We start from the raw sequence: 25,232 nt of genomic DNA on the forward strand, positions 1-25,232 counted from the left end.
AATCCCCCTAGACATGTAAGGAGATGATATGCTTGATAGTCACTTTTTCTACCTAAAATTATTTTTTTCATTTAAGACATACTGAATTGGATTATTAGTCCAATCAAATCTGGTATCTTGATTCTGGCAGAAACCAATATTGAACGTACCCTGGAGTAATGAAGCACACACGACGCCACACTAATAGAACTAGTCAAATAATGCCGTGCACAACATGGAGGAATAATTATTTCACGGCCTCCGTGGCTATCGGGCCACACCTTGATACATCAGGCCCAGTTAGCTTTTTTTTTTTTTTTAAACTCCGTTTATTGATCATGAAACAATGCCACCCTTTCTCAACACACGTATTGATCCTACCGTCATACATTTCAATTAGAGTGACGATGTGGCCAATCCTTTTATATTCAAGGTGTAAAAAAGAAAGAGCTCACAGAAGTCAAAAAATGTAACAATGGCTGAACACTGCCTGTTGGCTAGGCATTTTGGCATTCATTGGCTTTTTGTTATATAGAGGAGCTAAAGCAGAAGAATAAGGACTTTTTTGTGTACACTGGGAATGCAAGGACCTAAACTCCCGAAACAAACACGAAGTTCTGAGGGAAAGCCCCGAGGGCTTTCAGGAAATTAATCCCCACTCAGCTGACTAGTCATCCCCACCAGCAGCCCAGCACCGCTCCTCCTGGGATCTCATGACACAGATGAAAGAGCAACTACATTGCAAAAAAACTTCAGTAATGCTGGTGTAAGGCAGATGGGGGAGATTCAAGGAAACCTGGTCTATTTGGAAACAATATTCAAAACACACACGTTCTTTGTGTTATTAATGAGTAACACATGAATTCCCGAAAGAAGGGGCTGGTTTTGCCTAGCCATCACTTAGTTTAGCAGGAAGATTTCTAGTGATTCTCCCGGGGGCACCGGGAGGATCTATCAAAGCACCCAATCGCAATGCAAAGCAGCTTAAAAAATAAAAGAATAAAAAAGCACCCTGTGACTCTAAACCACAGTCATTTCGACTGACGGAACAACTCGCTTCGAATCAAAACGCCATGAGAGCAGCCCGAAACCGGGGACCAGCTCCGCAGGATTTCCCGAGCAGTCACCGGGCCGGGGCAGGGCAGCCTCCCGCCGGCGCTGCCGCCGCTCGCAGCCGCTGCCCTTCGCCGCTCCCCGCACCGCCGCACCCCGGGAGGGCGGCCGGGGACGCGCCTCCCGCCCGGCCCGCGGAAACTCGCTGCTGCCGCCGCCGCCGCCGCCGCTCCGGACACCGGCACCGTGTTTCGGGGGGGTGGGGGGGAGGATGGGGAGGCGCCAGCGCTGAGCGCCGGGAGAAAGTTGCGTTTGGGCTGGGGGGCGGCAGACTCCCGCCCACCGAGGAGAAGTTTGCCTTCCCCCCACCCCCCACCCCCCCCCCCAAACCCGCAGCCCCCGCCCGCTCCTACCGCCTGCGGCGGGGTCCCGATCAGCATCTCCAGGTAGTAGCCGCGGCCGGAGTCCCCCTGAAGATTCTCGACCATGGCTAAAAAGTTGAGGGTGCCCCCGGGATCCGAGGCCAAGGCCAAGCCGTCCGCGCCGACGAGGGGATCCTGCTGCCGGTTGCCGCTCCCCGGCCGCAACACCACCGGGGCGGGCGGCGACCCGCCGGGGGGGGCCGGGTGGGACACACGGAGCGGGAGGGAGAAGAAAGCCCGGCAGAGTCCCGCGGTGCCGGCCAGGAGGAGCAGGAGGCCGGGAGCCGCCAGCGGCGTCCCCATCCCGGCAGCAGCGCGGGGGCCGGAGGGAGCTTATCCAACTGCAGCGGCTCCGGACGGAGGCAGCGGCCGCCTGGCTGCCAGACTGGAGCAGCCGGGGGGTGGGAGGAGGAGGAGGAGGAGGAGGAGGAGGAGGAGGAGGAGGAAGAAGGGAGCGGCTTCCCCACGCCCCGGCTTCATCTCCCCCTCCCCCGAACCGAGCTCCTCCTCGCGTTTCTCCCGTACGGCCCCCGGGCAGCCGGAGCGGCCGGGGCTCCGGCCGCTCCGGCTGCCCGGGGGCCGTACGGGAAAGTTGCTCCGGCCCGGTGCCCGCGGGAGAAACTTCTCGGCTCAGCTCAGCCCAGCCCGTAGCCCCGCTAACGGAGCGTGACGGCACGGTGGGGGAGAAAAGTTTCCGAAAGCCTTAAAGGGAGAGCGGCGGGGTAGGCGAGCGGAGATCCGCGCCGGGGGAGGCGGCGGGAGCGACCGGGGCTCCGGTACCCTCCCGGTGTGGTGACGGCTCGACCCTCACCGCCGGGGGGGCTCCGGCAGCCTCCCTGGGGTGCTGCCTGCCTCAGGACCCCGCGGGAGCGGAGGCTGTGGCCGGGCAGGGGGTGGAGGAGGAGGAGGAGGTGGGAGTGCGAAGCCGGGTGCGGGGCTGCTCGGGGATGCGGGTGCGTCTTCCGCACGGGTGTCCGTGGCAGTGTGTGCCTGTGGCGCGGGTGACAGCGGCCGCGTTTCACAGCGGCGTCGTCTGATGTGGGGAGCGGGCGTGTGTGTGTGTGTGGAAATTCAGCTGCTGTACTAATAAGAGCGAGGCATGAAAGACGTCCGCTTGTGAGAAAGCCGGCGAGGCTTTAAATGTCTTCATCATGCACGGAATTAATAACAGCAGTCAAATGCGGCCTTTCGAAAGATGGCAACACTTAGGACGGAATTAGTCTCTACACCTCCGGAGTAATGACAGTGCCAGATAGGTCACTGGATGGAGCAGATAGTCCAAAAGCCTTGAAAAATAACACTGGGCAAGTCTAAGCAGAGTCACTTTGTGTTTGTTTCTGACCCTTCCCCCACATCCTCTGTAGCAGATAAAGTTGAAAAATATCCAGCCTAAGTCATGCATACTCTGGGTATCCTCTGACCAGTTTCCTGTGCTAGGTAAGCACCTGGTCTGTCCTTGTGTGTAAATCTGCTCCAGGCTGCATGGACTGAGATCCCTCCCCTGCCATAGTAAACAGCAAGGGCTCCCTCCCTTCCTCCTTCTTCGAGAGGGATTTCCAGGTGTTTCACAGGTATTAAATGAAGTTTCACTAGGAGGTAGACAGTAGTAGTGTTCATTTGCAGGAAGGCTGAGCAGACTATTTGCTGGAGGGGGACTCAGGTGAGGCTGTTATTCGTAGCCATTTCCAGAGGTGCTTGCAGAGGATAATCCTTAAAAAGAAAATTGGAGCCCACCTGCCCTTGCTGAAGGAAAAAAGGTGTTTTCACTTTTTTCATTGACGTTTTCAGTACTCTGGTTCTCTGTCGCTTAAAATCTGGAGCCCTCGCTCTCACTTTGTAGCTCCTCCTTAGATCGGTTCAGTGCCTCTGGTGCAGTTGAGCCTTTTCCCCTGCATCCACAGCAGGAGGGGGATGCGGTCCCTGTCCCTGCTGCCCACAGAGCTCTCTGCAGGAGGAGGAAAGCGCTGTAGTGCTCTTAACCTTGCTTTGCCGCACCTGGGAAGGTGGGAAGCCTGCAAGTGGCTTGGCCTGGCTGGGGACTTGGGCAGAGGGCATAGATGAAGTTTGTGCTCAGGAGGTGATTTTACGTGTGGGAAACTCCACATCTCAGTAAAAGGTGAGATTGCACAAACTTTCCCTGCTGCAGGAAGCTTTCTCTTTGCCTGACAAGTAGGAATGTGAAATATTGCAGTCCCGGTATGTCTAGTCTCACCTGCTCTAGACAGAGCTGGAAAATGCCGCTCTAGGCTGATGGCAGCTGAACACCTGAGGGAGTGGCAGCGTGGCTCTCACAAAGAGATTATCATCTCCAGGGTGCTACAGTAATGGCTTTTTCTAATGTAGCTGGGATAGTGACAGGTTATACTGTAAGGCCTATCTAGTGGGAGCTGAAGCTGAAGGGGAATTAAAATGCTTAGGGCTCTTCATGGGTGAGCTGAAAACTGGAGAAATGCCCCCACCCCTTTGAAAAAGGAAATGTGAAAAGTAATCAGGAGTATAATTGAACACCCCCTCAGAGTGGTAGCGATGTGTTTATAACAGTCAGCAGCTATATACATTTTGTTTTAATTCTTTTACAGTACAGTAAGTCTTCCCCCTTGCCACTGTTGCTAAGATACGTTACCATACTTCTGGGTAAAGCAATCCCAGTCAAAAGAAGTATATAGTTTTTGAAGTATAGAAGATGTAGCATAGCCTTCAAGTGTTCAAGAGAAAACTTGTCTTTTTTCATACTGTTTGTTAAAAGTTCTTCTTGTCCTGTTTTCCACAGACCTAGATAAGTCTTGTAGTAAATGCGTATCAGACAGCTGCTGCATATGAAATGGTGTATGCGTAACCTTTCTGTCCTCCCATCACATCGTCACAGCAGGGCTCGTGTTCATGCAATAGCGTGTTGTGAGGTTTCTGCCTTGCCTCTCTGCTCCTTTATTTACCTAAGTATCTGATAAGGCTTAGACTGTGCCATGTGCAGGTGAGTAGTCCCAATGCATTTATGAACAATGGCAGGAACAGGCCTTAAAAGAGCAGTGTAAACAACTGCTTTTGAAAGAAGGCATTACAAAGTCTTCCCAGAGAGCTGAACATAACGTTCCTTGGAGGGGAAATCATCTGTATGCAATGAATGCCACTACAGTCAATATGCACATTTATTTCTTTGTGTATCACATACAGAAAATAAATGAAATGCTAGAAATAGACACAAGTGTCTGTACTCCTTGTTTTCTAGAATATTTGGAGAATCTTGTTTTCTGTATTTTTGTTACTCCACAAATATATTCTTTGAGTAAATAATTAAAAAAAAACCAACTTTAAATAAAGCCCCTGTGAATAGGTCTTTTTAAAAAGTCATTTGTCTACATATACATTTGCAGGTATATCTTGACTTTGATCCAACTCTGCATTAATTTAATTTGATGGTATTGTGGTCCTTTAAACCTTGAGCCACTTGACAGTGAATTAACATGTGTCTCTATAACATAACCTTCCACCAGTAGTTACAGAATACAGCACATCATAAAAATGCAACTGCTCTGTGTTACGGACAAGGTATATGTCCTGGTTTTGACTGGGATAAAGTTAATTTTCTTCCTAGTAGCTGGTACAGTGTTATGTTTTGGATTTAGTATGAGAATAATGTTGATAACACACTGATGCTTTTAGTTGTTGCTAAGTAGTGTTTCTGCTAAGTCAAAGGATTTTTCAGCTTCTCATGCCCAGCCAGCAAGAAGGCTGGAGGGGCACCAGAAGTTGGGAGGGGACACAGCCAGGACAGCTGACCCAAACTGGCCAAAGAGCTATTCCATACCATAGAAAGTCATGCCCAGTATATAAACTGGGGGGAGTTGGCTGGGAGGGGTGGATCGCTGCTTGGGAACTGACTGGGCATCGGTCAGCGAGTGGTGAGCAATTGCATTGTGCATCACTTGTTTTGTATTTCTAATTCTTTTATTATTATTATTATTATTGTCATTTTATTATTATCATCATTATTGTTTTCTTCCTTTTCTGTCCTATTAAACTGTCTTTATCTCAACCCACGAGTTTTACTTTTTTTTTCTGATTCTCTCCCCCATCCCACTGGGTAGGAGAAGTGAGCGAGTGGCTGCGTGGTGCTTAGTTGTCAGCTGGGGTTAAACCACAGCAGTATATTAACTAAGTCAGAAGGACAGTTGCTATACAGAGATGTTAAATCAGGACTGTTGAGAAAACAAGCAGGAATGGAGAAGGCGGCTGAAGATGCTGAGGAAGTGCTGGAGCTGATATGAGCAGAGGAACTCTGGATGGCTAAAAAGAGATCCTCTCCTTCCAAAAGAGGAAGCTGTTAGGGGACTGCTCAGACCAAAGCAGCTCTTTGCTGTGCATCTGAAGAAGTTTGGCTGACCTGTGCTATCATTATGCAATGATAAGGGCAGATGGACACAAAATAAAGACTTCTGTTCTAAAATTGCTTTGTCTACTTTCTGTGTTCCTACTGTTAGCATAATCAATACTTCAGTTTTAAGAAGACTGATCGCTCTTTACTGCTAATTGCACACTGGTACTGAAGGAAACCCAGCTGGACCTGCAGTGTACAAACAGTTAATTTGCAGAATGCGGTAGCCTTTGGAGAGGGGAGTTTTTGTTCTTCCTGGACCTGACTGGGAAATGGTCTTCTCTGTCTGTGGTCGTCTTGCAATCAGCTTTTTCATGTTTTGGGCCTAATCCAGTGAAATGTTTCTGGTAAATGACAGAACAGTGAACAATCAAGCGGCAGCAGAGGCCACAAGATTTGGCTCTGTTGCGTCTCTGCCAAGGCAGTATGCCTTCGAAGGCAACGAACAAACCAGCTGCCCTGTAGGACGAGAGGTGTGCCACCCAGGAGAGCTATTGTAGTGGTACTGCTAGGGCTTAGTGACATCTCCTATGCCAAAGTGAGGGCATGGACAGTTCTGGGGCTTGTTTAAGGACTGAGCATATGCACCATGTATAGAGCTCATCCAAATTGAATCTTGTGGCTGGAGAATACATGGTTGGGGATGTAGGTGCAAATGTTTAGCGCCCTTCACCTCTTTACTCTGGGTAGAGAATCTGTGGGTAGGGGTGTCTTCTTTGATCACTGTCTGTGCAATTAGTTTTCTGAATGATGATATATCCCTTTGGCTACAGTTGAACGTGTAAGATGTTGAAGATCCAGCTGTCTTCTGTCAAAGTTCCATTTACAAACCAGCAAAACATCATCCTTAGTTGCTGCTGAAGGCATGTAATCACCGGTGGAGCCTGGCTGAGCTGATCTCAAAAGTCATCCCAAGACTTTGTTTTGTGGTAGAGGCTGTCACCCAGTTGTGTGCTGAGGCCCCTATGTTGCATCTTCTTCCCTGGAGCAAGGTCCTCCACCCCAGCAAGATTTCACAGGATGTGAGCTTCTCTCCGTTTGGAGCTTGAAGCCCTTTCTCCTATAGAAATCTCCATGCCCCAAAATGTTTTCTTCTCCCCTGGGTCTTCAGGGGAGACACATACACAACACCCTCTCCTCTGTCCCACCTCATCCCTTTTTCTCTGACAAAGTGGTGTGTCACCAATCAAAGGGAAGAGATGCAAAAACCAGCTTGTTTTCTGCTTGTCCCAGCATGAGAGCAGAGGGGCTGTGCAGAAGCCACCATCCCTCCTTTGTGGAAAGGAGTAGGAGCAAGGGAAGGGAAGGCAGAAACACAGCTGCAGGCCCAAGTGACTCAAAGTAAGGCTTGCTCAGGCCCCGTAGGCTCAAAGGGCAGCACAGAGCAGAGGTCAAGATTAGGGTCATGGACATCCTGGTACTACAGTGCTGTCAATACATTTGGTATTGTGTTTGTTTTGTCTGTTTTTTATCACCTTTTGTTTGAATCTTGCTGGCGATGGGCCTGGTGTAGCTCATTGCGATCTGGGAGAGTGGCCGTTTGAGCTTCTGCCCCGCATCTGAGGCAGCCTGCAGATTTCTTGATGAATGCATTGACCACTCTCAGAAAAGTGTTATTTCTCCTCAGAAAGCTCTGCAGGCTTCCTCAACTCTATTCTCTAGCTGGCACCATGGGAAAAATAATTTGTGGGTTAGACCTTAAAATGATCCAGTATCGGCCCTCTGAATCCAGACCTTCCTACACCACAAACAGCAATGGTTATAAATTTATAAACTATGAAAAATTAAACATGCAGTGAACTATATCAGCACTTTAAAAACAACACATTCAGAGTTGGCACATACTGCTGAGATTACTCAGATACTTTCATAAACGTGTGGGGCTGCAATCGACTTACCCAGCACTGGTAGACTATTCATTTATTGTTAATAGTAAGAGTAGTAGGAATTGCTTGTTAGTGGATGTTCAGGAAACTAGTCAGCTTGGTCAAGACTTTTCAGAACTGCTTAGACCTCCACAATGTTTACTGGGAAGTGGAGGACATGGGATAGAGAGTCCTTCTGGAAGTCCAGGCACTAGTTGCTTTGGGGAGGTAAATGCATGGAGTACGGTTCTGTTCCAATCCACCTGTGTGCCAGATGTTCAACAAGGAGGTTACAGGCATGCTCCTGGCTGCACCTCACTTAAAAGCTACAATCAGGAATGTTTTTTAAATAAGTTTGCCATTTAATAGAGCTGTGGGTCTATATTTATGCCCATTCTTGGAGAGACTGAGGAATTTTGTGATGGACCACATTGTCTGAACAGCCAGCCTTAAGTTGGGAAGTTGCTGGCTGTCTTCATTTTCTTTGTGGTAGTCTGCATAACCACTTCTGTCTGGAAAGTTCAAGAAATGAAGGATCTCAGGCATGGCAAAATTAGTTCCTGCAGCCTGTCTTTATAACTTGGTTTTTTTTTTTTTTGGTCCACCTTTCTTTATCACCCTGATGCTGACCATCACAGAGCCTCTGAAGACTGGATGCAGCAGGTATGTTTTGCCGCAATCTATAAAGATCTGCAGTTCCCTTAACTGCAGTGGGTTCCTCAACTCAGTGACTGCCAGCTGGACATAGAGCTTCCTTCCTTCCTTCCTTTCCTCTCCTCCTGGACCAGTAGATTTCTGGATTCTAGTTTAGATATCCTGCTGTAGTAAATAAAATCTGAAATGCCTAAGGCTGAGCGTGAACCACAGACTTCAATATAATATAGTTTATATTATATTATTGTCTGAGTGACACTTGGATGAAGGAGAATTTGGAATGACAACCTAGGTACATGTAATTAATAGGGTTAGTTAAAGATTTTTTAAAAATCTTTTTTATTTTGATAAAAGATTATTTACAGTCTGACAATGAGGTCTTTATTTTTTATTTTTGGCTTTTTTGTCTTGAAATGATACTTTGTTTATAAATTTTGACTTTTTTTGGTCTTCATCCCACTGGAAACAAAATTATTACACTGGTCCCAGTGACCTTGATCTAACTAACCTATTCTGTATCCCATTTCTTTCTAATAAAAAACCAGCCCAAAACTTGAGCTCTGTTTTTCCAGAATTCTTAGAAAGATTGAAGTTTTTCTATTCATGCACATAAAGATAAACATGTGCATGAAAAATGAGTATGTTACTAGCAAAGCAGTCCACAATCACTGAAATATTCTTGGCATCTAAGCCATGGGGAAAACCCAGTGCATCTAGGAGAGGTTTGCAGCTATTAGCTTTGTAAAATAAGGTCTTGTTGTTATCCTTCTGGGCCTCTGGACGCCCCTGAAATGCTTTATTGGGGCTAGAGAAAGGTGAAATGGAATCGTGTTTTACAGAATGAACTCCAGTGGCAACTGTAATGCTAGTTCATGATGTACCAGGGTATATTTAGCCTTTTGAGTATTTGTGCTAATGATAAGCCCCAAATGCTACTTAAAACTCACACATACTTTAAAAAACTGATATTGAACTGTTTTCAGCTGTGAATGTTGGACTTTCTGCAGGATAGAGCTAAAAAAATGGTTGTAGGTGCTTTAAGGTTAAATAAGTCAATTAGTAAAAGGACTGTTATCCTACAGTCACCTAGTAATGACAGTAGATGAAATGGTCCAGATAAAATATGTCCTAAGGCACAACACTCTGATCCCTTTCTAAAAAAATGAGAAAGATCTGTAATCTTAGAAAGTTTGATTACATTATTAATGTGTGAAATGTTACCTGCCTTTGCACTTCAATTTTTCTCTGTCTTTACAATAGTTCATTATTCCTCATCAGATACAGGCTTATAGGTCTTCTCATAATTTGTCTCCTGCCGTTTGTTTCAAGTATCCAACAATGAGAATAATTATGCTTGCCTTTTGGTATTCTTTGTTTTCAGGAAACAATGCATCAGGGAGGCTGTTTCAGAGATGCAGACTCTCGCAGGCAGTCAGCCAAAAGAGGCAGAAGTCTGAAAATGGAGCTTAAAAAACTTCAGGTGATTCTTCCCTCATTTGTAATTGTAGAGCCCACTGAAGTAAGCTGGATTGATTTGCTGCTTCTAAGGGCAAGATCTAGCCATTTTACTTCAATTTTTCTTTCTTTCTTAATAGTTTATACTATTTCTTATGTTGGGCATCAGAAATGTATTACTTGGAGCTGGTTGCATGACTTCTGGTTGATAATGCCCAGAACCTCAAATTAGAGAAGCTTATAACTTTGCTAAACTTAGAGGCCGAAGTTTTTTGGGCTGCAGGTCTGCCAGAGACTCATCCTATTTTCTGCAAGTTTCTGTTCCTGGCCCTTCTGAGAAACACACTGGAGAAAAGCATATTGTTCTGCAGCTTAAAAAAAAATCAGTCCATTTGGGGGTATTTCTGTGTGAGAAGCAGATCTGTAATGTCCAGGTACTAGAAAAAAAACTCAAAGGGAAGTTGCCTATCTGTGAGGTATATCTCTTCTATTGTTTTCATAAAACCAAATCGGAGCGTAGTCATAGTTATTATCCTATGAAAAATCAGTTTACACGTGCTCGGTGGCTACCCATCTAGCAGCTAATTTCTTCCAAGGGCCCCTCTTACACTGAACACATTCCATCTCTTTGTTGGTCTTCACCTTCAGGCTGGAGAGCACTTTTTGGTCGTGGTGCGGGGCTTGGTAAGACTTTCTGTGGAGTTACTGCTCTTGGGTGCTGCAGTGCTCGATACAGGGACAGAGATCACAGAAGTGACAATAGGCCTCTCAGGAGAGTGCAGGAGGAGAAGACAGCTTCCACACTGAAATGGAGCAGGACTTGGCCTGGCGTGCACAGGGGTGTGGATGGAAGAGCTCTGACAGCGCAAAGAGAAATGGACCCGCACAGTGGCATGACTTGGAGGTAGAAAAGGGGTAATTATGTTGGAATGACAGGAACAGGCTATTGGCACAGAGCAGAAGAGCCCATGGTAACTTTAAAACACTTCTTACCAAATGAGGATATGAGTGCATGAATCCAATATTCCTCAGATGAAGTGGTTTGTTAACTAATTAAGATTTCCCCAAAAGGAATCTGTTCTGTCTTTTTTTGAGAGCAGCTAGACCTTCTGGATTCTTACAGGCATGTCATTGCTTTTTCCTTCATAGTCTCTCTCTGCTGGATGAGTTTATTGACTGCATTTTAATACCTTCTGAAGAACCACACAAAAAAACCTTCACGGTGCTCTGGTCTCCATGGCAAAGGTTCAGCTGCTATTGCTTTTGAATATGAATTTCAGATATAGTACTGATAATCCTATTAGTCTGTCTAGGAAACAAAAAAATGAGAAATAGATGTTGACTCAATGTTGGACGTAATCTCCTTTATTAGACTTGTATGAGAATACATGTTTCAAAGAGAAAAACATTCAAGAATGGCAGTTTCGTCTTTCTAGGGTCTCATATAGGCTGAAGTGCCATATTTTGACCATATAAAAGGATTGAGTAAGTTTTTGGTTACCTTATATTAGCAATAACCTTATGCATCTCCTGTATTCTATTAACACCTGGGTAAATGTTATCCATTTACAACAAAAGAGAGCTAAAACATGCAGTTTGGGTTCACTCCACCATGTATAAGCAGACTCTGCTTTAAATAGTTCAAAATAACCATTTGGATTTGAAGGAAAGTTGGCAGCGATGCTTTCTGCTAGGTGACCTTTGCAAATGCGTCTGCTGCTGCTACATGTAGTACCTAAGAAGATGGTGTTTACTGTACTGGTTCTCTCCTGGGAGCTGGGAAAGAGGACACAGCAGCTCTTTGAGGCTTGGCAGAAGATAATCAGAGATGTCACTCCCCCCTCCATTCCTGCCAAATACAATTAGAACTTTTGCCGGGGAGAAAATCATTTAGGGGTTGCACTTAAATCTTAGAAAGGAATCTAAGACACATGTGAAATACTTCATTTTCAGCAGCTGATGCTGCAAACAGAATGTAGATACCAGTAATAGAGTAGAATTTGTTTTTCTTGCAATGAATACAAGGTATAAAGTGTTTATTGACTTAAAAAGAAAAACTGAACAAACAGAATAAAGAAGAAAGCATGCATGGCTGCTTTGAAGGAAAGAATGTTTTTATTTCATACTTTGAAGAAATTGTTCAAGTAGTTCAGCCGTGTAAAAATGTGACCCCTCTAATGCTGCCAAGGGCAGTGAGATCAGGGATAATCTGCTGAGGAAATGCAGCTCACACAAGCCAAAAGGAGAGTTTTAAACTTACAACACCAGTTTTTCCAAGAGTGGAGCATGTGCAGAAGGGGAGACTTGTACTGTTCTTTGCTTGCTGAAGAATCCCATTACCTGTTTTGAGGAACCTTCTCTCCGCTCTTTGCTGTAGATGCATGTGGATGTGAGGGACAATCTGACATATCTTCTCCCTCCGTACTCCCTTTTCTTCCTAGTTAAAAGCTCCATAGAAGAGTAAAGCGGCTTTAGGAAAACTATATAAAAGTTACATTTCATCTTGCATTATTCTTCTTCCAAAAGAATTGCAGGATAACTGCCAGAAAAAGTGTAGACCAAATTGGTACATTGCAGCATCATTACATGGTGATATGGAAATCAATGCTCTCATCATTGCTGTGGTAATGGGTGATGTGCACATGCCAGCCTTATCATGATCCTGAGGATGTGCAAGTTATTATTCATATTAGTGTGGTACTGTAGGGCAGTACGCTGCTGCATACACCCTCTGACTCCCAGTTTCCGCTGTAAAATTTAGGCAGTGCTTCCTCTACATAATAGAAGTGGGGAGGAAGAAGAATGGAGGGAGACCATTTCCTCCTTACCTGTCCCTTGCAGATCAGTGTTGCCAGGTCTGTGTGGTTCTGTGAATACCGAAGGGAAGTGTCTGAAAGAAGGGTTCTGTTGCATAGGTAGTCCTAGGGTCCTCACATCAGCTTGAGATGGATGAAGTCTCATAGAGCAGGTCTTTCTAATTAGAGAGAGAGAGAGATACCCCCTCCAACACACCGCTTCTCCTAAAATGTCATTGACTTCTTGTCTTTGGAATATTATAATATCTCTTTTTGGTATCCCTGTTGTGAAAAACTCCAGTGAAATTGCTCAGTAGTCCCTCACAGTTCCAAATATAAGGTCCTATTTAGAACAGTCTGCTTCAGAGGGTCCTGACCCCCAAGTGGTTTTCTGTGAGATGTGGAGGTACCCTCTGACCATGCCTAGGTTTGTGCTTCCAGGCTTGCTGTCTGGATGGACGGTGAATCTGGTCTTCATGATGACTTTTCCTAGGGCAGTGTGGGCATACATATTAAGTGGTATAGAGTATTAAATGAATTTTTGTTTATGCTTTTCAAGTGATAATGTGTAATACCAGTTGGTCACATGACAAGCTTGGTGAAAATGTATTTACTACTGTTTGTGAAGAACTAGTACACTACAATAAGGTCATCATAGTAAAGCTCAAAGGCAGGATTTGGGTGATGTGATAATTAACTCATGGAGCACCCACTGAATAGTGAGGATAAAAGGTAATCTTGAATAGCTGTCCATTTAGTGATTGCTGCCCACCTTGTGAGCTCAATGCGGAAGAAGTCCTGCAGAAAAAAAATGAATGTGATGATAATGATGCTAAATAATAATTAGTAAAAAGGGAGGGAGCCTGAGAGAAAGCTATACCAACAACTTTAGTTCTGACTTTAGCTTAGTGCTTGTCTATGTATCCTTTATGTTCTTTTGAAGTAGTTCTGGTATACACATGCCCACACACCCTCTTTGCAAACCCCTGTTGCCCAAAGAATAATTCTCAAGTTTTAAGGGTGGGCAAGGGGGAAGCTCCCTTTGTACTTAGGAACATGAAGTGATTCTGTCAGTTTTTTCCCCCTGGGGAGGTCTGAGTCAGTGAAAACATAGGATTATAGTGGAATGTCTCTTCTGTGTAGTTTTGACTCTTACAAGTATACTCTTACTGTAACTTCTTTTGGCTGTAGTCACTCAGCACTTCCATTCTCTTGTTTTCGAACTCTTCCCTGGAGCTGTTTGTGCTACAGCTGAAGTCTATAAGGTCAAAATATCAATTTTCTTGAGTGGGCAGTGATGGTATACCTATTGTAGCAGAGAAAAATGGTGGTGCTATACTTCTCTGCACCTCAGGCTTTGTTCCTTCACCCTGCTGTATGACTGCTTTGCCCCTTCTGGGCAGACAAACCCCAGACACAGGTTAGTGGAATTCACTAAGTTAGGAACGCACCGAGTTAGAAAGACATTCTGCAGGAAAGAAATGTAACCTCAATGATAATCCTCAAGCATTAAGGGATGAGCCACTTTGTAGCACTTTGCCCTTCAATGCTCTCGCTCCCTGTCATTCTACTACCAGACATCCTTGCTTTGCTCAGGAATCAAATCGCCAGCGCTGTGTTTGACACAGCAGTTTGTTTCCTTCTTCTTCATTATCATGGTGCTGGGGTTTCAGTTCACCTTTCTTCCAACCTGACTGACTGACTCTGCTCAAGTTTTTAGCAGTTTTGAGGCACTTCTCTTAGCAATGTGCCCAGGGTATTGTTTTTGGTCTCTATGTTATCTTTATATTTACCCTATCAGCAGTACTTTTGCTCCTGGCCAGTGATATTGGTATGCTCATAGCACTCAGGTATGTTCCTTCTTTCTTGTCTGCTCACGTACTGATCAATAATTCTGTTTCTACCTCCCTTATCTCCCTCTTGGAGAGATACAACTGCTTTAAAGATAACAAAACCAGAAATTCTTTTCTTCCCCTGTGATTCTCACTATTCATCTTTCTTTTCTCACTAGTGATGTTTGTGTCATTTTTGTTGTTATTGCCAAGAAAATACCTTTTTAAAAACCAGTGGTGCTCTGCTCTGGACCCTTCTCTCCCACACTGTCAAAACAGGCATGTATATTTTTAAGCACAGTTCACCGCGATTCTTAATTTTGGTTCAGTGGATAAGCCCTTCCATGTATCTCTTGTTTTGCACCTCAACATCAACCATATTTCTATGCCTATTTCTTCATTTCCATGCCTACCCTCTGCAGTCTCTTAAAGCTCATGCAAATCAGACTGATTTTTCACTTTTCTCTGTTCCTCATGATCCCCATCTTTTCTGAAGACTACCTATTGTTACTCTAATATTCTTACCTTATCCTTATTATGGCTGTTCTGTTTATTCTTCTCAGCCCCCTCACCACCTGCCGATTCAAATTTTTCATTTCAGCACACTTTTCTCATTCCTTGCTTTTTCTACATCATGCTTTTCTCATCTTGTCCTTTGGAATTTTTTCATTAACTCCTTTCACTTCTTGTTTGTTTCCATAGTTTAAATCTCTTCTTAAAAGGAGTTTCTGTGTTTTGCTACTTAATCCCAAGCATACTGTGTCTTATGGATCAGCATTGCTTGTTTTCTTTACTAGGCTATACTACCCTGGAAGGTATTGAGCTTGCCTGATGTTTTTATGTTTTTGTTGTTGTTTGTTTCTTTATATAATTCTCCTCCAAGTGTCATATTGGAAACCGTTACAAGGGGTATGGGCCTTTTATTTCCAGATTCATCATTATTCTGTTTCTGCTCAGAACTAGGGTAATTTTAGGATTATATTTCCCAGAAAGACAAAAATATAAGAAGACTCCTTTTGAAAGGGATCGAAGATATAAGAACTCACAAGCATCTTCTTTAGTGCCTGAAAAAATATTGCCTTGGGCAATCCAACTGTGGAAGGGAGAGGAAAACTTTGGAAAGTCTTCAAGACCCAGCTAAATATAACACCTTGGGCTGCAGACAGTTTCTTGGCCTTTTTTTATCCCATGCATTTTCATCCCATGTGTCAAATACAGTTGGTCACAGATTTCAGAAGTGCTGAATGAGCCACAAGGAGAAAGAAAAAGACTACAAAACTGTGCTTCATGGGTGCCTGGAAGCCTGGAGGCAGAACTCAACTGTGAAAGTCAAAGTAAAATACTTCTGGTTTGGGGATTCACCATATTGTTTAGGGTCCTGATTTCATCTTGAGTCTTTCTGTATTTAATGTAACACTCAGCTCCTGCAGACAGATACTTTTGGTGCAAGTCTCCCCTTTCACTAAAAACCCCCCATTTTTCTGTCCTTTACATCTCTAGAGAAAAGAACATTTGATGTGACTATGTCTGAAAGGTTCATAAACCAGAATGTGCTTGTTGTATGAAGTCTTTTAAAATTTTTAGAATTTTTAAAAAAATCATATCATGATTTTTAAGTCCATCTTCTTGATTTGGGGGACAGATGATCTGTCATTTGCCATCACAATCAGAGTTTGACAATACTGAATGCAAATACCTTTAATTCCTACCAGAGGTGGGGAGATGTGGAAGGATCAGTTCCTTTGGTAGGCCTTTGTAATAGGAGGGACAGTGGAGGAGAGGAGTATTTACATGGGAAAATCACTGAAGAAGCTGGATTTATATGATACAATTACTGGGGGAAAGGCCCCGTCATGTACAAACTGAGGAAATGGGGAGAGAGTTATGAGAAACTGTTTCATGTGAAGGCATGCCTGAGAGGATAAAGATCTTTTTTAAAATGCTCTTAGCTGTAGCGAAGTCTGGAGTGGGCTTACGCCTCTGGTTCAGAGGTGTGAAGCTTGGAGAGCTGTAATAAAGCATGTGGGCTCTTTAAAGACCTGGAAGGACGGCTGGCTCCCCTGTGCAATTCAGTGATGCACAGCTGCAGGGATTTAGACCAAGCATTTGATTTCCTGTCTGGCTTATAGGAACTGGCATAGAAAGAGGGAGAGAAATGATAGTGCTTCTCAGAAAGGGAAAGGATATGCTTCAGGTAAGGGAAGCCTGAGGGATCCTGGTCTTCATTATATAGAGCTGCCCTGGGCTTTTTATGGGGGGAGGAAGGGACAGCTAGGGGAGTCAAATAATAAGGGCCGGTCAGGAGATTTCTCACTAGGGTGTCATGATGCTCATTATCCTGGAAGGTGAGACCAGCCTGTGGCCACTTTCAATATGTTATTAAAACAGTGGGCCTAGTTCAGGAGCTCTGATAGCCAATTTACTGCTGCTTCCTTGATACCTCAGGAGACTGCCTAGATGCAGAAGTCGTTCAGCCCACATAGGGGAATTCTTTAGTTTCAGTGTCAGATTGCACAACGCAGCTATAGTGCTTTTGGACCTTGACCAGTATGTGTGGGTGCTGCTATGCTGAACCAGGCAGATTTGCTGGGCTGGGGAACATATGTACTGTGGTCCCCTGAAAGATGTAGACAGTTCTGAAATGATGAGATGGATGTAGACTGATGAAACTGGTCTGCATGCTGGACTCAACATGTGGACCTTTTTCTGTCTTCTGCATTGCAGGTTATTGTATTGTCTGCACTCCCAGAATAGCTCTGGGAGGAATTGTTCTCCAGGAGAAGAACGTCTCTGAAGTATAGTTTCTTCCATGCCCTGAAGGAGTGTTCATGCAGACTTACACCTGGGCTGTATTAGCAATAAATTATAGGAATTGGCAGGTAGTCTAGTTGGGCTAATTTGGAATTAAGGGGTGGGAGGGAAGAGATTTACACGTGCTTCCCACCTACCTGGATAGCAAGGGAATATCTGTTCTGGGGTGCCTGCACGCCTCTCTGGGCAAAAGTCACAACGTGGCATTCTGTTGTGTCAGCAGTGGATTCTTATTTTCCTCCTTGTCTTCTTGCACAGACATATTCAAAAGCCGTGAAATCCTTATGTGGATTTTAGGCATTTCAGGCCAAACTATGATCCTAAGGATCTTGTGCTTGTTACCATCTAAACTTGGAGACTACTGAGTTCTTTTGTTTTCTCTACTCCTCTCCCCTGGCATTTTGCTCCCCTGAAATATACCTGAATGAATGTCTCTGCATACACAGAGACACAATCACTTCAATATCACAGAATCATGGAAAAATCTGGTTGGAAAGGACTTCTGCAGGTTACAGAGATCAGGATCCCTCTTGTAGTCATAGTATTCCTGACTGTGTCAGGGTCAACTGTGGCTCTGCACAGCCGACTCCTCCTGTAAACCTCTGAGGATGGAGAATCCATGCTGTCTCTGGGCAGTGTGTTTCAGTGCTGTGCCACACTCTCCTGTGGAGGAGATATTTCCTATTGTCCAACCCGAACCTCACAAAATGTAACTCGTGGGTGTTGCCCCATGTGTTATTGTCTGGCACTGCAGAGAAAGGTTTGGCTGTGTCATCTTTCTAACTGTCCTTCAAGTTGTTGTAAGCTGCTGTGAGATCTCCCCTTAGCCTCTTGTCTGCAAAACTGAAGCCGAGCTCCTCTCAGCTTCTCATCACAGGTCCTGTGTTCATGGACCCTGACCTATCTGGTAGCCCTCTGCCAGTCCCTCTTCTCTTTCTCCTGATCCCTGTTGAACTGGGTTCCCACAGCTGGCCACAGTCTATTCCAGGTGTGGTCTCAGCAGTGCTGGCCAGAGGGTGAGCGTGTCTTCCTTGGATATGTTGTCCATGGCCCTCCAAATGTGGCCTGGTGTGGAGTTTGCTGTATGCACAGGGCAAGTATGCTGTTGGCTCTTATTCAGCCTGGTGTCCACCATCACCCCAAATCCTTTTGAGTCCTTTTCAGTTGCTTCCCAGTCTGTCCTGATGCATGGAGTTGTTTCATCTGAGCTACAAAACTTTGTGCTTCTCCTTGTTGAATGCCGGGAGGTTTCTGTTGGCCCAATCTTCCCGTTTTTCAAGGTTCCTCTGAATTCAAGCTCTGACATTCAGCATGTCAACTACTCCCCTTTTCCTGGTAGTCAGGTCACCTTCCTTGATTGTCATGATTTTGTGCAGATGGTAGACAGAGGCCTTGCTATCACATCAGCCAGCACTTTCAGCACTCTTTGGTAAATTCTGCAGATCTGGGTTAGCTTTTCTGTATAATCTGCAACCAGTTGCTCTCCCACTGTTGGCTGTCTTCCTTCCCAAACTCTGTGGTAAGCACAAAGGAATTGGACAGGGCTTTAACTTTGAAGACTAAGGAAAAAAATAAGCATTGAATATATTGCCACTTTTTGCATTGTCCATCTCGGTGCCTGTGCTGAAGTATACACTGTCTGTGCATGTACTGTTGGGATGTTCTCACAGAGTTGTTTGTGTAAGCTGCCGATGCTGATTTAAAAAATAATAGCTTTGCATTGTGGCAGATTGACCCTGTTTGTAGTACTCAAAACTGTGTCTTAGCTGAGGTGCAGTGTGTTCTGTCTGAAAATGTCGGTTGAAAGTGTCTCAGACAACCTTCATTTTGATGAAACAATCATGCTCTACAACTGCATCTAATGCAAAAGAATGTGCATCAGTGTTCAATGCTTTCCTGGAGGTTTTATATGGCTTCAGAGCACAGTAATGCTGATATAATGACCATGGCTCAGCTGGTACATGGTAATTTGTTAAGTTGCAATACGATGTAGTCCTCAGAATGCTTTGGAGGGGGCTGCACAAAAATAATGTGGAGGGAGACAGACTAGTCTTCATACTCAGGACAGTTGTTATGTTTAGAGTATTTGTGTTCCCACCAGGGCAAGGGCAACAGAACTGTGTGAGACTGACATCCTCCCTTGTTTTACTTCTACTGATAGGTAATGATCCAAACAACAGTTGACGGTGCCAGTCTTCTATCATTTGAAACAAGAGATAAACAAATTATCTGAGAGATCAGAAGAATTTGATGAAGCTGGACCAGAACTGCAGGACGAAGGCATGCTTCTGCACAACGGGAACCTTAAACATAGTGCTTGTATAACTTGGTAAAGAGTTCAGATTAAAAGATTATGAAACAAGCCTTTATTTTTCCAAAACTCTTTCCCACTTCAAAGAACAGGAAGTTTCCTTACAAGAATGAAAGGCGGTGAATTAATAACAAACAAGTCAAACCACAAGTGCTTTATGTAATAGTGACCTGCTGCAGGCAACATTTCCCTGTGGCATAGGATGTGAGGACCGCTGGGGCAGCCGCACCAGACCGTGCGCCTTCTGAGCTCAGAGCCTGGCAAACATCCGCCCAATGCCTGGCGTAAGTTGGAGCGGTTTCAGGGAAGCTTTAGTTGCCTGCCAGGTCCCTGGGCCCCTTGTAGCTGTGTAAGGGAGAAAGAGGCTGGATCTACAAGCCATGCTGCTTCCTTTTCTGTCCCATGTGCCAACGTCATCTCAATGGACCCTCCTTCAGCAGGAATCAGGAGAAATGCCAACAAAAGGCCATTGTGTTAGCTTTTCCTGGTGGAAAATGAGCCTTGTGTAAAGCCTTATGTTGCCTTGTGCTATTTCTGCCCTTCCACAACATCAAAAGGTAAGGTTTGTACCCATGCTAAAAATACAGCTGGGAATATAGCTAATGTTTCAGGACACAAGTTTAACATGCAGAATTAAGCTTGCGAGGAGTATTTTCAGTCACAGAACTATACTAACAGTCTGGTACACTATGAATTTCATTTTGTCCTTGGAATATCTGAAGCTTAGTAGTCATAAATGCTGGGCCTTGAGTCACAACTCTCTCTTTTTGTCTATGTAAGACTAGTGTGTGAAGATTGCAAAACACTTCCATCTCTTTAATAATTAAAAGTTCCCCGACTAAATAAATGTCCAAGAAGTCCTGTGTGAGGCAATTAGTGTGCTGGGGTATTTGCTCCAAGGCAATGTTGTGATGATTTTCAGTACCAAACTATCTCATCTGCAAGTGAGAAATGCAGCAGACTCTCATTATTTATTTTCATCAATGCACAGGAAAAAAATTGCACTTAAATATCTGGTAGTTTTCATACCTTTAAGCAAAAGGTAATAAGGAATAATGGTCCAAAATGTGAAAATACTCATTACTGTGAAAATAATTTTTGCTGTTCATGAACTGTTTATAAACTGTATCTGGATTCTGAAAATCTGTTCAGTGGATCATATAGATGAACAATTTTCAATTTACATGTGCAAACTATTTAGTTTGACTATTTACCCCCTCTGATATATGGCTGGTTGCATGGCTACATAGTTGTTCCTGGACTGAAGGACAGATTTTTAGGCAGTAGAATACTGAATAGTAAATATTTGTGCTGCTGCATTGAAAAACTCAATTATGTGCAGGCATTTTGCAGAGAATAGATATTTTTCAAGCATTCACATGAATCAAAAAGCTATTCACTGGAATGTTTATGAACTTCAAAGCAGGGGTACATGAACAGAAAAGAGCATACGAGTGCTTCAGAATTCAAAGAGACATTCTTAAACATCACTTGGCTGTGCCAGCCTTAGGCCAAGTGTCAATGCTGTCTCTCTGCTTACTATTTAATATTCTGGTGATATATGCACTGAACGTTTGGGACGGCAAAGTATTCCAAGTTTCTGTGTTTCTTAAAATATTTATGTCAGCTAGGGGTTGTAATCTAGGGGACTGCTTGGAACTGCAGGCAACTGGGAAAGGGAATCAAGACATTAAAAATTACTGCCATCCTTCATAGGAGACAAAACTTTTTTCTTATTCTCTCTTCACGAAAGCTATCTTGAAACTGTTTGACTGGGTGAATGATCCTGGGATCAGGGAGCGTTTGAGTAAATTACCACCTGTTGACTGTTGAGGGACTCCAAAAGAAGGCTGGGGAGAAGTATGTGCTGATTTTTGGTTTTGTACGTGGAATTTCCCAAGTTGCACCAGACCGCCATGGAGAGACTGAGAAGAATAGAAAGTAACTGGAAGGTGGTCACTGGCCAAACTGGGTAGTTTGGACTGGAAATGTCGTACTTGGAGCATGGTGTAGTTGTTTGATTAATAAATTACATGCAGACTTATCACTCATCTCATGATTCTTTGGCGAAGAAGGAAATACTGGAATTGGGAAGGAATATCCGATGCAGGAGAGTGGTTCAGTACTGGAACAGGTGCCCAGAGAGGGTTGTGATATCTCCATCCTCAGAGATTTTCAAAACTCTTTTGGATGGGGCCTGGAGCAACCTGATCTCACTTTGGAGTTGGCCATGCCCTGAGAGTAGTGTGGACCAGAAGTCCGAAATCCGAATCTTTCTATGATTCTAAGTGCTGAAAGAGGTGTCCCCAGGGAAAAAGCAGAGGGCATAAGGCATGAGACTAATATCTGTTTCTTATTTGGGCTTCAGGACAGAATTCCAAAGAGCATAATAGCTGGAGTCTCATCTCTGCACCGTGAGCCTTGCACAGTTTCTTTATTCAGCCTTGATTTTTCTCTTATGGACTTTATCTCATCTCTAAAGTCATGGGAACTGAAATTTTATGCTACATTTTTTCTCCTCTTATCAGAGAAACATTGCTTTGTATTATGTTATGTGTCTTGTCTAAAAACACTTTTAACATGTTTTTAAACAACATAAATATCAGGCTAGGAAGAGAATTATTGTGTAATTAGATACAACAGTATGAAATGAAGAGGAAGGTTTAGGGCAGATAACAAGGAAGCCTTTCATTGCAAGACTTCAAAGGATGTAGCAGAATTGTGTAAGTCAGTCAGTCATTTAAAACTAGTCTGAGCAACTTCTCAAGACTAAGACTGTATAGAAATATCCTAGATCCCTTGTCTGCAAACTACTGAACTCTTGTAAGTCCAATTAGAGAGGACAGAGCATATATTAGACTCTAGTCTTTTTACATCCCAATGATTTCCACAGTAACACACTAAAATTATTTTATAAATAATATTTAATTTTGCATGTGCTGGCCTAAACTGTAAGCTTTCTTAGCAGAAAGGACTTCTGGATATCTGAAAGCTCGGCAGGATGTTATATCTACATACACAGGAGGAAAAGTTTGATAGTGTTTGTTTCTGTTTGAGTATGAAATAGGCAAATGAGTAAAAACCTTTCTTTTTTGGGGTTAGACTGCAATGGCTAGATTGAAGATAAAATATGTTTAGTGTATTTAAAATACATGGTTGGCTACGTTCTTACGTAAGTAAAAAAGGTTACTAGGCGGGAAGTCCAAGTGGGTTACCTAAGCAATAATTGGACAGCAGTAACTGTTACAGGGAAAGAAATATGGGCTGGTGACTTTGATTTGCTTCAGCTGCTGTAAAAGTGAAGCTAGGAGAGAAGAGCCTTGGTGTAACCTCTAACCACCCTGGGGCAGTCCAACCATCTGACCACAGGGTGGTCAGTACCCCACATCCAGTGGGATATTCATTTGGGTGATGGTCGTTCATGACTGTCCAGATCATGTGCTTGCTCGGCTTTATAAATTCTCTGCTGTGACAGGTCAGATGTCATCAAGTCTCTCTGAAAGCTGAAAGGGTAATATTTAGAGTCCTGATTGGGGCCAGCACATAAAGACATAACATTACCTTGTAGAGCCATTACCATTAAAGAATAAATTAAATGCAAGGTAGTGTTATCTCTAGCTTCAGCCTTGGATAATTTTATCAACTTTCTTTAGAAAACAGCTTGGAACATTGAGAAACTTTGTTTTGCAAAATATGCAACATCGTTCTTGACCATGGAAATAAATTAATAAATAATTAACCACTTGGCATAGATCACAACATGTTTAAAGCGAGGTGGGTCAGCTTTGAGAGAACAATCATAAATTGTAGACATAGGGCAGCTGAAAGCTGCAGAGAACTGGGCTTGAACTTGTGCAGGGGTAACTCTGTGATCTATGGGAGAGAGTGTCTCAGTCTGACAGCTTCTCCATGCTTGTACCAAGTATGCCGATGAAATTTCAAGGGGTTACCAGTCATGTATGATGCATAGTTTACAGATATTTGTATTACTGGGTGAATCAGATCTGAGAACAAAGTGAGAGATAGCTGTTGTAGTCAGTGAAATGACTAATGATGAAGGTTACGAAGGACTTTGCATTTTAAAGCATTCTCAGTGAAAAATGATGGAGGAAACACAGGCTCCTTGCATGCTGATGTATCAAGTCACGCACCTCAGTCTCTCATTCAAGTCATGAGACTACTTACCGCAGTACTTTTCCTTTGATGAAGATGATGTTATGTGTATGAGGCAAGATTTCATTTCTGTACTATCATCTGGAATATTTTCCAGTTAGCATTTTGTTATATGCTCTGATTTGTGGAGAAAGATTTTGTTTAAGCCCAATGAGGTGTCAATGTGTTGATACAGAACCTCATGAAAATGCGATTGTAGCAGAGGATAAGAAGGCTGGACCATTAATTGTCTCACTCATAAAACTCCCAAACCCGCAACAGTGTCAGATCTAGTAGGAACTGTATGGAACAACTGGTCACATACACTCTTTGCTTTTGAAGAGGGAAGAGCTTTCATTTTTATTTTGAGGCTAGTGAGTCCTCAGAGGTCTAGCAAAACTGGAGATGTTATTAGCACCAGGTCAAGGGAGGAACCTGATATACTTGTTATGGTCTGCTGTTGGCAATTCAGTCAAGACGGTGAAGTGTCTGTGATACTGAAAGTGGGCATCCTACTGTCAAGACACCTTAAATACAAGAGCTTTCAATCCAGAATAGTTACTGTTCAATCCAGAAGAGTTACTGTCATGTTGTTTATTGAGAAGATTATATCTCTGATCTTGACTTCAGTTACATTCGGTTCAATAGGAGTTCGCTCTGTAAATGCAGAGAGCTCTCTTCTCGGTGGGAATGTTGACTTCTCCAAGTTCTGGTCTTTCTGACCACTAATTATCTTTCTAATTGAAGAACATTGTCCTGAGATATGTAAATGAGATAACCAGTGCAGCTGATAAAGAGCTCAGACACTCACTCTGCAATCTTGTCCTTGTAACTTGAATGCTTTCTCTTTCAGAAGAGAATACTTTAAAGTATTGTGAATTTTTGTGGTTATATTTTGCACACTATGTGAAAGAAAAATACTGTTTATCTGTACAGCAGTTTAATTCTTTTTACACATTTGAACAAACTGACAAGGTAGGAAAGCTTTTTGTTAAGCTTATTTTCAGTCTTTGATTTTGCAAAGATGGGAGCATCACCTTCTGTGTGGAAAAGTGTTTGTATTTTGGCATTGATTCATCATAAAAAGAAGTAGTAAGCGTCATGAAAAATTATATCCGAGTAATAACCACACATCCTGTGTCAACTGTGTGCTTTAAATTTTTAGCTATGCCTATTCTATCACCAAAAAAAAAAAAAGACTGATAAAAAAATCTTTCATAGATTTCTCTAAGGAAGCTACATTTAAAAGTCTTTAAATTGTTAAGAAGAAGTCTAATTATAAATGATTTTCACTTTCTGCTTCCATAACTTGCTCACATTTCAGGCTGCGGTCTTGTCTGCCGTTACATTAAAGCAGGAGCAGTCCAAGCCCTCTCCCGTGGGTCAGTTCATGCCCGTTCCCACCAGATGTCAGTATGATATAGATAAAAAGAGGCACCGGAGCAAGAAGAAATATTCCAGCTCTGCAAAGCTTTTCTGCCAGAATTTATTAGTCATGGCGGTCTTGTAAGGCCACATTCATCTCTTCAGG

General features: G+C 43.5%; 1 protein-coding gene across 1 annotated transcript in view; it reads right to left on the reverse strand.

Annotated features, from left to right (window-relative positions):
• Nucleotides 1-1,757, reverse strand: part of BACE2 (beta-secretase 2) — a 50,242-nt gene extending 48,485 nt beyond the window's left edge. Inside the window, exon 1 of the mRNA XM_050904019.1 lies at nucleotides 1,446-1,757. Within this exon, the coding sequence (XP_050759976.1) occupies nucleotides 1,446-1,757 (312 nt within the window). The remainder of the gene's footprint in view (nucleotides 1-1,445) is intronic.
• Between the last annotated feature and the right edge of the window lie 23,475 nt (nucleotides 1,758-25,232).

Source organism: Gymnogyps californianus, chromosome 1 (genome assembly GCF_018139145.2).
Source record: "Gymnogyps californianus isolate 813 chromosome 1, ASM1813914v2, whole genome shotgun sequence".
In the NCBI taxonomy this organism is placed as follows: Eukaryota; Metazoa; Chordata; class Aves; order Accipitriformes; family Cathartidae; genus Gymnogyps; species Gymnogyps californianus.